Genomic DNA, 13,389 nt, shown 5'->3' on the forward strand with positions numbered 1-13,389 from the left:
CTAAACTCCGAAACCAACCAACCAAAATACTAACAGAGCATATGTCGTAATAGTTTGAAATTTTTCAACTATCACTACAATTTTCCACCATATTTTAAATTTACAAGAAAAGTATATTTTAGATAAATATAGTCGAACCAAACTTAGTACGTAGTTAAAGTTTATCTTCAATTTAACTTATCCTCGAAATCTTCTACAAAATCAGAAAAATCTAATCTAAACATAGATTTGAAAATATTTTGAAACGTAAGTGCAGAATTCAAGTGTAAGACTAAATACTCACAGTTCTTGATTTTCTGGAGTCTGAAGAGAAGCGGCTGACTGAATGGAGGAAATTACTGCAGCTTTCACTTGTTCATTTGTCTCGTAACGTGTGGACGTAGCCATTCTCTGTAACATGTTGACTGGAGGATCAGTCTTCATTAGCACAAATACGGCTGCGCATCGGACTTCGTGAGCTTCTCCTAAGTTTTGATATATATTGAACAAGAACTTTTGCGCAGGTTTCGGATTCGCCTTAATCATGTGATCCAAAGAAGTAACAATTAATAATCGCTGGAATTTCGACAATTTCTGTTCTTCCAGATGATTCTCAAATACCTTAAGAGCACGGGGAGATCCAGTCTTCCCAAGTGCTACAATAAGTGTCTGTGTTCTTGAGTCTTTTCTTTCATTGATAGCCTTATTCAGCTCTTGGGAAAGATACTGAACATATTCGTTTCGGATTGAAGGATCATTGATTGCCATTGGTCCGAATGCGTGAACTGGATACCTTTGATGAGCATTTTGAGGACTAACAGAAGATTTGCGCAAAAGAGCAGCTAAACTGGTAAGACCTGCAGCATACGCAAGCGGAGAGCTCTTAACAGGATTACTCTTCACCAATTCCTGCAAGCAATAGCACATAACAAATTATTAGAATAGGATATCTTTGTGTGTGCAAAGGATGTTATCGCTATTTTAGTGAGAAAAAAGAATGAGCAAAATATGTTTGATTTCTTATAAGAAGTTCCATTTTAGATATTAAAACTAATTGCAAAAAGGATAACTGATTAAATATTTCGTTGTTTCTTACACTTTATCATATTATAATTTATGCAGTTCCATCATTATCAGCGGCAACACAAAAATAGGCTTCTGTAGAACTTAATTTTGTAGTGCCTTCTTAAAGATAATGTTAATTAATTCAATACAAAATTCTTAACAAGTGACAATTCTTAGCCTGTAAGTAGACATAGTTATTATCCTACAAAGAACCACAAAATAGCTTCATTCCTCATTTCAGTAATTGTTTCACCTAAATTGAATAATAGCAATTGGAATATAGATTTCTCTGCGTTTTGTAGTAGTAGAGAAAAATAAAAGTTAAACTCTTTATGTTATAAAGTGAATACTATTTTATGAAATAACGGCTATTGAAGTAGAAAAATGTCAATAGCTCTTTCCATTAAAAAAAAAAAAAACAATAAACCTAGATGATATCTTGTTATTCTAAAAAAAAAAGAAAAAAGCACAAAATAAATATAAAATAATATGTGAACTTACGAAGAATTCTCTCAAGTAGTTGGAGGTAGGAAGACGAGCACTTCTTTGCAGGGTGGCCAAAACTTCTGCGGCTTCTTCTCCTTCAAGTTTTCTTTCTTCTATGAGTTGACGAATAACACGAAGTGCTGGTCCAGTTCCGGCTTCAGCAAGAGCGTCACGGAATACCTTCCTATAAATAGAACCTCTCTTCTAAAATACATAGCTAATAATAAAGCTCAAAAATTAAAATTGTATTAAGTTAGGATCATCAATATTGATTTAGATTAGATTTTTTTTATTTTTTCTTCATGTTCTCAGAACTGTTTGAAACGTAGTATATCACTTAGACTTCTAAAAATATGACTTCAGCTATTATCTAGATTTTATACAGATTAAAAATTGTAGTTTTCAGAATTATATGTTAATTTGTTACAATTACTCAAGTCTGTCTAGAATTTATTTTTATTATGACTTGTTATTACATAATGAAATTGAAAATTAATTTATGGATAACAGGACAGCAGTTTAATAAATTATTCTAAAAATTATCTAATATTTTCTTTAGGGATAAATCTGTTTACGAAGGAAAGTTGTTCGTTAGTATTTATAAATACATTTCTTGTCTTAAACTTAAAATTCAATGTATATATGTATGAGATTAATGTTAATAACAATTAGCATTTGATGATGATAATAATAATAATAATAATAATAATAATAATAATAATAATAATAATAATAATAATAATAATAATAATAATAATAATAATAACAATTAACCTAATAACATTTGTATAAACAAGTACAATAGACTCCCGACTATCCTGTCTTATGTGGTGGAAGGGCAGCCCCAGCGACGCAACTCGGCTACTTATTGCCCTGGGCAAAAACTCTTCAAACCTCACCCCCCCCCTCCGCCCAACCAAAACCAAAACGCTCCCTGACTACACCTTATATTGGCATCACACAGTAATTCTACTATTCCATTTTTTCTTCAAGTGGTAAATCTTGATTTCAAAATTGCAGTACATAACTTAATTTTTTGAACAAGATAAAACATCTAACTAATTAATATTTGAGTGCCCAATAATCTGAGAATAGTATGCTTGACGTATTCTTATAGTCTTATCATAATAACTGCAAATCACAATGTTTTTAGAACTATATCGGGATGTGTATATGTGTATAATGAGTCAATAGTATGTTGCTTTAGAATAGAATATTTAATTATGACAAACAGTCAAGCTGTTTTCTTGAGTATTATACTCGGACATTTTGCAAATCTCTTAAATCGATGTAAGTTAAATGAAAACACAAAAAGTTGGAACTAAAATTTAACTTTGCGACCTCATTTGGCAGCAAAGGTTTTTATAATGTCCTGGTAAGATAGCTTTGAAGCTAACTTATGCTCTATGAATATGATCCTAAGGTTTATGAGTCGTTGTTGTGCTGTTAAGTTTCTGAGTTAAATTTTTATGGTCTTTAGTTTGCTAAAACTCTTTTCTTTGCCTTATAGTGAAAATACATATTTTCCCAGTTCTTTGCCCCCCAATCCGGTACCCGGGGAACAAGCCCAGTTTGCATCTTCCTATTCAGTTTCTTTGTTATCGAGTCGAGTAAGTTGTTCAAAAACAATAGTCCTCATTTTATTATTTTCTAACTAAGCCTGATAGTACGGAGGCCGAATAGTTGAAAGTGTTAATAATAATTAATAATTTAAAAGCTACTTCATAAAGATGCCTGAAATTATGATAACTTCGATTATTTGAAACCCCCAAATGATTGATATCTTCACTTTCGTAATTAAACAAGTTATAGGAATTGTTCGGCAAGTACTGATGAATTATATTTTGTGGATAAATCCATAATAACTTCTATGTAGATTCTCAGAATTTTCAATTACAAAGATTTCAGCATATACCAAGATTATTATTATTATTATTATTATTATTATTATTATTATTATTATTATTATTATTATTATTAATAATAATAATAATAATAATAATAATAATAATAATAATAATAATAATAATAATAATAATAATAATAATAATAATAAAACCTGTAAGACTAACTAAAATTACAATATACACATATATATAAGAATACCTAACCAAGAGTCATGAATATTCAAATCACTTACCATGCAATAATTTTGCCACTATCACTAGACTGAGGAGTATATAGATCCTTGGAAATTTGATGTAACTGAGATGTACTCATCAGACGAACAAGATTTGTTAGGATGTCGAATTTTCCCAAAGTCCTTTCCTCTGGTATTGAGTTAGGGCTTTGCACTTGAGAAGCAATTTCTTGAGTTTGTTGCTTAGCCGCAGAAACTACATTTACTTGATTGGAATTGTCAATAGATCTTCCTTCATAACCAACGAAGTATGGATGTAGAGGTAATTGTGGTGGGTAATCCATGGAAGGTTCTGATTGAATATCTCTTGGCTCAAAGCTATCTTCTTCGCTGGAGCTAGACGAGCTTCCGCTTCTGCCAACAGCTCTTCTCTGTGGCTGATGTCCTGCTTCTGTTGCATTATACTCTTCGCTACTTGAGCTGCTACTTGAAGAAGAAAGTGAATCAGATTGGTTCCTTCTCAGATGCTGAGAATAATTTGGTTTGTAATTTCTTCGATTTCTGTAAGAATTTGGCTCCACAGATTCATCGCTGCTGGACATACTGGCATCAGAGCTTTCGCCAGATTCTGAACTGGAACTGGAGTTCTCATCATAAGCATTCCTATTTCGTGCTAGAGGATGTAGTCTGGTTTGGGAACCCTTTTGATCCTCATCAGAATTTCTTTGTTTCTGGGTATGTTCAGGAAATGCTTCATTGTAATCATATACAAGATTTCCCAAATCTTCCAACTGAGATGGCTCCTCTAGTTTGCCAGAAATAGACTGAACAGAAATAAGAGTAAGATTTCCTTTACTGACCACCATGCTCTTTTGCTGATTATATAACTCAGGGCTAACAATGGTCCTGGAAGTTTCCACTGACTGTTGAATTGTGTAATCTTCAGGTGTGCCAGAAGCAATTATACGGACCTCGGAAGATCTCTAAATGAATAAAAAAAATATTTATGATATATTTATATACCATATACTGTATATTCCAGTGGTTATTTTAAAAAGAAATTTAAAGGAAATATACGTCTTTAATATTTTAGAAAACTCTTTCAAGTCATAGTTTCTAATTTTCTTTGGATAATTTTCGGATTACTTACACATGTTAAAATATACAACTTAATTTAGATTTTCTTGTATCCACAAGACGACACAAATGATCCTTTTACCTATTATTTTCAAACACAACAATGCTAAGAAACAAAAGTTTGGAAGCATGTAGAATAAAATTAGATTCTTTAAATGGTAAGCATCTAGAAAGAAATATAAAGCCTTGATATAAGAAACTTGTCGAAATGGTCGTCTCTCAATTGATTTTGTTCACTTAACTAAATTATATTTGGATTTTCATAATACCCAGTTTAGAAAAATAACCAGAAGGTGGACAAAGTTGATAATATTCACATCTGTACTAAAGGGGTCAAAGTTTATCTGTTCCAAATTTAGTTGAGACAAGATGGGTTCCTAGAAGACGTGTATATTTATGTTGTTACTTCTTTAAGCCCGAAATCCAAATTTGCATCCATATAACTTTGAAAGAAAAAAAGTCCATAGAGAGAAAACAATAGTAATATCTCAATGTAGTAAGGAAGTCAGTTTTTACCAATCTATAATATTTGGTCAAGATTGTTTGAGTCACTGAAAACCGCATACAATTTATATGCTGTTTCTTGTGTTGATTTATCCATAAAAAAGCAAAAAAACAAAAAAAGGAAAAAGGAAAAAGGAAAAAGAAAACAGAGCTGGAACTACAAACTTACGAAAGCTGAACAGCATGCTAGACATTAAACTATTAAACAACAAAAAATTGCTGCTTAAAAAGGAGAAAAGCGTCATAACCACAATTGGTCAATTATTAATTTTCTATTTCTTTTACGAACATGTTAATGTGTATCTGGCAAAATCCATCCAAGATAAGAAAAATCAAATTTACATTACCATAAAAATAAATCAGTATTTGCCTAAATGGTTAGGAACTGGTAACAAATTGAAACACAACTTTTTAAATTATTATTATGATTATTTTCTTCCTGGATTTTATATATATGTTTAATGTCTCAAAATGTCTAACATTTCTGAATAGAACTATGTTACAACGTTAGTTTTTAAGGTGAATCTCAATGAGCCAAGACTTTAAAATACATGTAGTGTTACAGTAAAAAAAGATGCTAAATGTAGCGATTTTACCGTAACGTGCGTGCATTTTAAAGTCTCAATACAGTAAGACTCACATAGAAACTGGAAGTAAGGCCAGATGGTGTAATGATTACTTTAAAGAAATAATAAACAAAGATCTAAATGCAAATTTCGAAAGTACTGTCATCTAAAATGACAAAAACCTCGGTAATTGAATTAAATTTAAAGAAAATTACTTCTCTTTTTGGCGTTAGTGAAAATTTATGGTTTCGAAACTGCATTTACTTACACTCTAAGCTGAAATATACATTTTAATATAAACATAAAATTAAAATTAAATTATATTAAGGTTAAGATGAATAATACATTGATTTACTACGCTACTTACCACCAAAAAGTCTTTCATTTGATTGTCTCCAGCTTGAGCATCTGATATTTCGGTTATGCCAAAATTGTACCCTGGCCTATTCTCACAGTTGCTGAAGTTAGTGGATTTGGTGACTTGAAAGTATTTGCCTTCTTGTGTTGGATGTAGTTCAGGTTCGCTGTAAACCATGTGTTCTGGCAGTGGTGAAATGCTATACTGAACTTGGCATTTACCGACAACATTAGCCTGAAAAGTTTTAAAACGTCGCATAAATCAAAATCGAAGAATAAAGTTGATTATCTTACTACTGTATAGATTTCAAGCAGCAGCAGCTGAAAGGATAATTACATGCCGATATACCGTTTGCTACAGACACGGAAATAGATTTCTTTCGTTTGGTAAGAGCTGATCAGAATTAAATAATAAATTTCATTACAGTCTTCTCAGCAACCCCTATCTAATGATCTTGCTCGTTGTGCCTGCCTCTACTGTCCTGTAGTACATTTTCTCTGTCTCCAGCTGACTTGTTTATGAGTAATGCTTCATGTGCTTTCGCTACTCAGCTTTCATGAAGTGTAACCTGTTAGCCTTAGAAAATATAGAACATAAATAAATAGCTAAATGCACGGAAATTCGTTTCATCGGTTATCCGTCAACCCGAAAATGATACATATGTATCGGTTAACTTATGTCTAAAATTAAATGAGTGATTACTGGTACCAGTGCATAACAGTTTAGTCCGAAGCCAAAAGATAGCAGTCACACGTGTTTCTGGAGTATTTGTTAAAATCGTACTTATTTCGCTCAGTATAGCTCTAGATCTTTCCTCATCGTTATTTAATATAAGGAATCAATTATATATATTTTCCCCTAAATATGCTATTCAAGGAATGACGGAAAACCAATGAAAGAAATTTCAAAGAAATTCCAGTCTAAAATATTTCAATCTATTTATTTTTTTTCCTTACTGCTGGATTTTTTCATTTCCCTGCCTTACATATTCTTAGAACTTTACACTCTTTATTCCAATAATTTCTGGTCTCCTGGATAGAACTTTCAACAAAACTTTCAACAATGAATAAACTAAAAGCCAAGCAATTAAACAAATCCATGCTAGCACTAAGTATTGTGTGTCAGAGAAGTGTTACCTGATAATGCTGGTAGGTACCGAAAATTCCTTTCTCAAGTGTATAAGCTACTACTACTACTACTACTACTACTACTACTACTACTACTACTACTACTACTACTACTACTACTACTACTACTACTACTACTACTACTACTACTAATAATAATAATAATAATAATAATAATAATAATAATAATAATAATAATAATAATAATAAGAAGAAGAAGAAGAAGAAGAAGAAGAAACATAGAGCATTTCATTGTTTCATGTAATTAAACATTAAGAACATTAAAGAGTGCCCTGAAAAAAAAACATCGTTTTTACATACTACGAAAAAGTCAAAGTTTGAATAAATTTAACTGCAAATGTACACTATAACTTACATTTCATAATTCCATTTAAATATTATCCAAATTAGCCATAATTTTTATAGGAAACAAACTATTACCATTCTGCTTTTAAATTGATAGTTAAGAATTCAGAGAAAACATTTTTAGAGTAGAAGGGGAGTAAATGTTAATACAAACATGAATTTAGAAAGAGTAAACGGGCTAACAACATACATTGGCGATAGTTCTCTCCAAATCTTCTCCCCTGAATTATTTTTATAGAATATTCATATCTCCATTACTTGATTAGAATATGTGTACTCCAGAAATTGGAAGATGTATTTACAGATAACATATGAAAATCAAATTCCTGCACTTACTTCCATGGTGTTGTAAACAGTATTGGATGCATCAAGTTGAGAGCCTGGACTTCGGATCTTGTTCTTTCCCTTTGTGTCTAATTGCAGCTGGCTGGCGATGCCCTTATAGATATTAGTTTCCCAAGTGCTGGCATCTTTAGAGGCTGACAACTGTTCAACCACACCGTCTTGGATTTTCAGCTGTACTGGTTTTCCGCTCAGAGGAAGTGGTTGGTAGGAAAGCTCCTTCTCCGGAATCTGTGAATCCCATCCATCTGATAAGTTGGCATGGATTTCACTGTATTTCGGATTAGAAAGCTTAAGAAGCAGCTCATTTTCCCTGGCAGCCTGGACGATAAGCTCCGCACGCAATACTACTCCAACGTGTTGGTCGGCTAGTTGGTAGTGGGATGCTAAAGATGTCGCCGTCCAGTGATATTTGTATTCTTTTCCACTTTTGAAACCTACAGAATCGAATAGAAAAATGTAAATTCGTACCTGAACAGAACATATACTATTATGTTAAGATATTGCCTTTTCCTACTTCCCCAACTTTTACTTCAACATCGTAAGTTGGGTTCAAACAATCACCGACTTTAAAAATAAATAAATAAATGAAAAGTGTGAGAATGTCTTATACCAATATCGGGTAGGTATAATTTGGATAGGATACATTTTCCTTTCAATTTATTAGAAGGCATTGTTGATTGCTTTAAAAAATACAAACCAAATTTTTGCATTTCTATATAAAAGGCGTAAATATCAATATTGTACAAGGTTAATTAGTATTTTCAATTGATGGGTAAAATGCATACTGATACTTAACTACTCAAGCTGTTTCTCTTTTAAAATATATCAGGTCTGTCAACTATTTACAATCCTTAGCTATTCAACACTTATTTTAAAAAGTGATTTTCGAAATTGTTATGCGATTTAATTTAATTGTCGTAAAAAAGCAAAGAAAATAGGGGGATTGAGAAGCTTCTTAGTATGGTAAACATGCAAGTTCATTTAATTTTAGTAAAAAGCATCCTAATGTTTGCTTTGTAAAATCTTAAGAGATCCAAGAAATAACTTTTAAGATATCGTAATAGTATGTGATTCAATACTTTATTTGCAAGAAAGTACAAACATAAAACTCGGATTATCTGTACGCATAAGTTGACCAAAAAAAAAAAAAAAAAAAAAAGTGGTACATTTTTAAGTATATTCACAGACCAAAGTTAGCGTCGAATATTTTCTTCCTTCTATTTCACCTGATCTACTTGTTATTTACATCCTCATGTTGTTTTCTATGTTTCTTATTTTGCATTAAATGCCCTGGCACAAGGAATCACAAATAATTATAATATGAGAGGATGCACATGTTCAACTATATGATACGTGGTCAGCGCATCGGCTAGCAACTTCGTCTTGTCTGACTTTCTATATCAGAGTTTGATACCTTTGAAATCAAATAACTCTACAATTATTTCACAATGTTGGAGGATCACCAAATGGCTTTAACCTAACCTGAACCACATGCGCTATTCGACCATTACTTTACAACATTTAGTAATAAAATAGCATTTATACAAACTGAGCTTAATTAGGATAAAGTTTGTGAGTGATAATACGTTATATCAGGTTATCTGAAAGTTCGAAGTTAATATAAATAAAAACAGAAATGTTATATTCTCATGTTTGAGAAAGAAACACACACAAAAAGCATCATAAGAACCAATTAGAGTTCATCACGTGCTGATGTACTCGAAAATACTCCTTCTTCACAACGGAACGCTGAACTGAACATGAAATGCAAAATTGCAAAGCACGATAGATGACTCACTTTCAATAACTCCAAAGACGTTCTTTCTTTAAGGTTAACAAAGATACGAATATTTTCCCTCTTTTTTCATGATTTATAGCAAAAAAGTGCAAAATAACTATTTCAATCTCTCATTTAACTAAACTAATTGTACACTTTATTTGTATTTATTCAATTACAAGGTATAACTTTAGAGTTATATGCACGATTTTTTTGTCATTGTGGGAATCCCTAAACATTTTGAACATTCATTAAAATTATTGTTCAAATTGAATCACTATGAACGACATCTGTTGTTAATGGGTCAAATATGCTAGAGAGTAGTTATTTGGGAGTTTTAATGGTGAGAGTAGTTATTTTAGATTACTTGCATCAGATTTGAATCTTTACAGCAAATGAAAAATAAAAGAATATAGTTTCCATCCTAAATATGGTTATATCAATTAAATTGAATATTAAATACAATAGTGTTTTATTTACCATTGTCAGCCAAGACAGCCCCAGCTGAAAGAGAAAGAAAATAATAAAATTAACAAGTAGAAAATACAAAACTCATATACCTATATACGTCATAAATTCTGCGTTTTTTAATGTATTTATGAAGAAAGCAATAATTTATTGTGCAATGTTCTTTTCAACTCATTTATCGTTATTAAACAAATATGCTGATTAGATACAAAACACTTATTGATATATTGCAAATTTATTTCCCTTAAAACAAGTAAAAAGAACAATTAAATGAATACAGTAAATTATTTTATTACTTAATGTGGGTTGATATTTAATAACAAATTAATGAAGGGCATGTAGTGTGTTAACAGGTTAACGGGATAATATTTTATCAGAGAACGCATGGATTGTGACATTGAATTCTTTTTATCTCTCGGTTAATCTCTCAATATGCTTTTCTCTTTACACATTTGCCCTTCATTAATACCTTCACTCAGGGACGTACGCAGGGGGTGGGTCCGGACCCCCCGAAATTTCGACTTTTGTGTAAATTTAGCCTAATTTTAGGGGCAATTTTAGAAATTTTAATATAAAATACCCTCATATTGAGTTTGGACCCCCCGAAACAAATTCCTGCGTACGCTACTGCCTTCACTGAAAAGAGTAAAAGAGAACAAATGCTGACAAACATAATTTCAGAATTAAACTTATAAGTCAAATCCATAACAGGATTATGTGGCGTAAAAAAGGGAGGTAAGAGTAATACCCACAAGATCCGACTATTCGTAATTTTACTGTCATCGCGCTATAGAAATCCAGTCAACCAAAGGAGGGGCCACGGTGGCTCAGTGGTAGAGCATTCACCTCTTGTGCATGGAGTCCGTGGTTCAATCCCAGCTCGCGCCAAGTGAGCTTTGTGTTGGATAAACACCGTGTGCATGGGTTTTCTCGTGGTTCTCCTGTTTCCACCCACTTTTTCATCCATCATTTCATTCATTTCTCATAATCACTCTCTCCTTTGGCCTAACCGACATAACCGTGGGACGTAACACATTGAAAGATTTCTATTTCATTTCCTAATATAAAGGAAAAATTCTAACTATGCTAGTGATTGCATTTCTTCAAGTAAAGAATAATTCTTGAGGTTCTGAATTGACCTCCATTTGTAATTAACAACAAGTCATTGTGAATTCAATCTATTAAGCTCATTGTAAATTTAACTACATACGTTATGAAATAATAATAATAATAATAATAATAATAATAATAATAATAATAATAATAATAATAATAATAATAATAATAAATCACACGCGGAAGGTTAATCATTTCTAATAAAGTAAAAAGAAAAGCGATAAACAAATAGAAGCCTCTACGTGACAGGTGTAACTAAATAATAAATACGAATATTAGTTACATTAAACGTAAAATCTGTATATAGGCTATGCATATATGAATATGCCTAGTTGAAGCGACCATTGCAATATTAAGTATAATAAATAATAAACTCTGCTGAAGACAGTAAAGAGGATCACGCGAGACGTACATTTATGAATGAATGGGCTTACGTTTAATAATAGAGATTAAGAGTATTTTCACCCAGATGTTTATGCAACCCATAATTCTTACAAGTTTCGACGGATGCATATTAGTGTCACGCGAAACTATATTTGTGCATAAATGAGATATGGATAGCGACTGTGGAAGTCGCTGTTGCCTGTGAAGATGTTAACAAACTCGGCCAAGACTAATCACTCTAGCTCCCTGTTGCATAAAACAGAATTCAAAAATTTGCTTTCGTTCAAGGGTTATTGTGTGGAGTAACGGACGGACGTGCTAACATTACAATCTTATAAGGCACAGTAGCGTCATCCTTATAATACGTAATATTAAACATTATTATTATTATTATTAAAACCTTCAGAACTTTTGCCAATCACAGCAATTTCTCAGAAATGCAAATAGTTCAAGTCAAAACAACAGTAAATGCAGTTGCCTTGACACCATTTTACCCTAAAGATACATTTATATATACATATTCTAACTCTGAAGCCTCAGGTTTGAAGGTGTATAAGTCGCACAATGTACGATTTGCAAGAACATGTGTGTGTATGTAAAATAAAGGATCAGAACCTCTAATTAAACTATCATCTCAGTATTTACTTGCTCTCACTAGTAACATCTTTTCCACGACTCATTCAGTATGACCTGCATCCAAAATCAAATCCAAAACATTTTATACAGATTATTAACAACCAACGTCTACACAACAAAATTTGATTGCTCAGTATTTCCGCTGAATACTACTAATACTAATAACAACTATATTATTTACTTGACCACCCTCGTAATAATTCTCGCCTGTGGTATGGAAGAACGGGCTTCCATTCCCAGTTGGAGTTCATGTGATTTGGATCTCCCGTTTAGATAGATTCACTTCTCGTATAGCTCGTTGCTGAAAATGGATACTAAGCTTCTGTGTATCTCAACATCCATTCCGTAGGATTTCAATGAAATTATGATTATGATATTACAAAGAATAATCATGTTTAATCTGTACATTTACCAAGTATATGTAAAATTCAAAGCTTCTACTTAATCTTCATAAAACAAACACATATGTATTCTACGAGTAAAGACTAATTTCCGTGGGCCAATAAAGCAATTCGCGAGTGGAAATATATATATATGAGTAAAATGTGATTCATTTTATCAATCTGATAGATAAAAAAAAGTTATGTAGGGTTTTATCCAAACACTAAGAACTTACCAAAGAGGCACAGGAAAAGAGAAGTCCACATGCTTGCCGATGTCCAGATTCCAGATGCTCAAGACTGAAACCCGGAATGGTGTCTTATGACAAGGTCGAAGCGTTTTATACCAGTTGAAAAGTTTAGTCAGCAAAAGACCCCTGCCCTTATTATGGTGTATCCTTCTTGTGCCAAGCGGCGACGTCAGCAGTGTTTTATTCAAAGTTTCAGCACTATCTGGGAAATCAAACATCATAGATAGCAGAATGATGACATGCTTTATGAGTTAAAATACAGGAAGTACAAATCCGTTTCTATTGAATGAAGAAAAAACAGAAAATACCAAGAATCTATCTGAAAATATATAATTTATTATACATAATAAAATAAAATTTTATT

At 32.0% G+C, this 13,389-nt stretch overlaps 1 protein-coding gene across 2 annotated transcripts in view; it reads right to left on the bottom strand.

Moving 5' to 3' along the window:
• LOC145688495 (vitellogenin-like) overlaps window positions 1-13,142 on the bottom strand; it is a 32,386-nt gene extending 19,244 nt beyond the window's left edge. For both annotated transcript variants that reach the window (XM_081762824.1, XM_081762823.1), the window contains exons 1-7: window positions 13,011-13,142; window positions 10,271-10,294; window positions 8,005-8,447; window positions 6,185-6,409; window positions 3,671-4,593; window positions 1,546-1,714; window positions 284-888 (exon numbers count right to left, since the gene is read on the bottom strand). In XM_081762824.1, the coding sequence (XP_081618950.1) occupies window positions 284-888; window positions 1,546-1,714; window positions 3,671-4,593; window positions 6,185-6,409; window positions 8,005-8,447; window positions 10,271-10,294; window positions 13,011-13,041 (2,420 nt within the window). In that variant the 5' untranslated portion in view covers window positions 13,042-13,142. The remainder of the gene's footprint in view (window positions 1-283; window positions 889-1,545; window positions 1,715-3,670; window positions 4,594-6,184; window positions 6,410-8,004; window positions 8,448-10,270; window positions 10,295-13,010) is intronic.
• Window positions 13,143-13,389: the final 247 nt, after the last annotated feature.

The sequence above is a fragment of the Thermobia domestica genome, chromosome 6 (genome assembly GCF_964235325.1).
Source record: "Thermobia domestica chromosome 6, izTheDome1.hap1.1, whole genome shotgun sequence".
NCBI lineage: Eukaryota > Metazoa > Arthropoda > Insecta > Zygentoma > Lepismatidae > Thermobia > Thermobia domestica.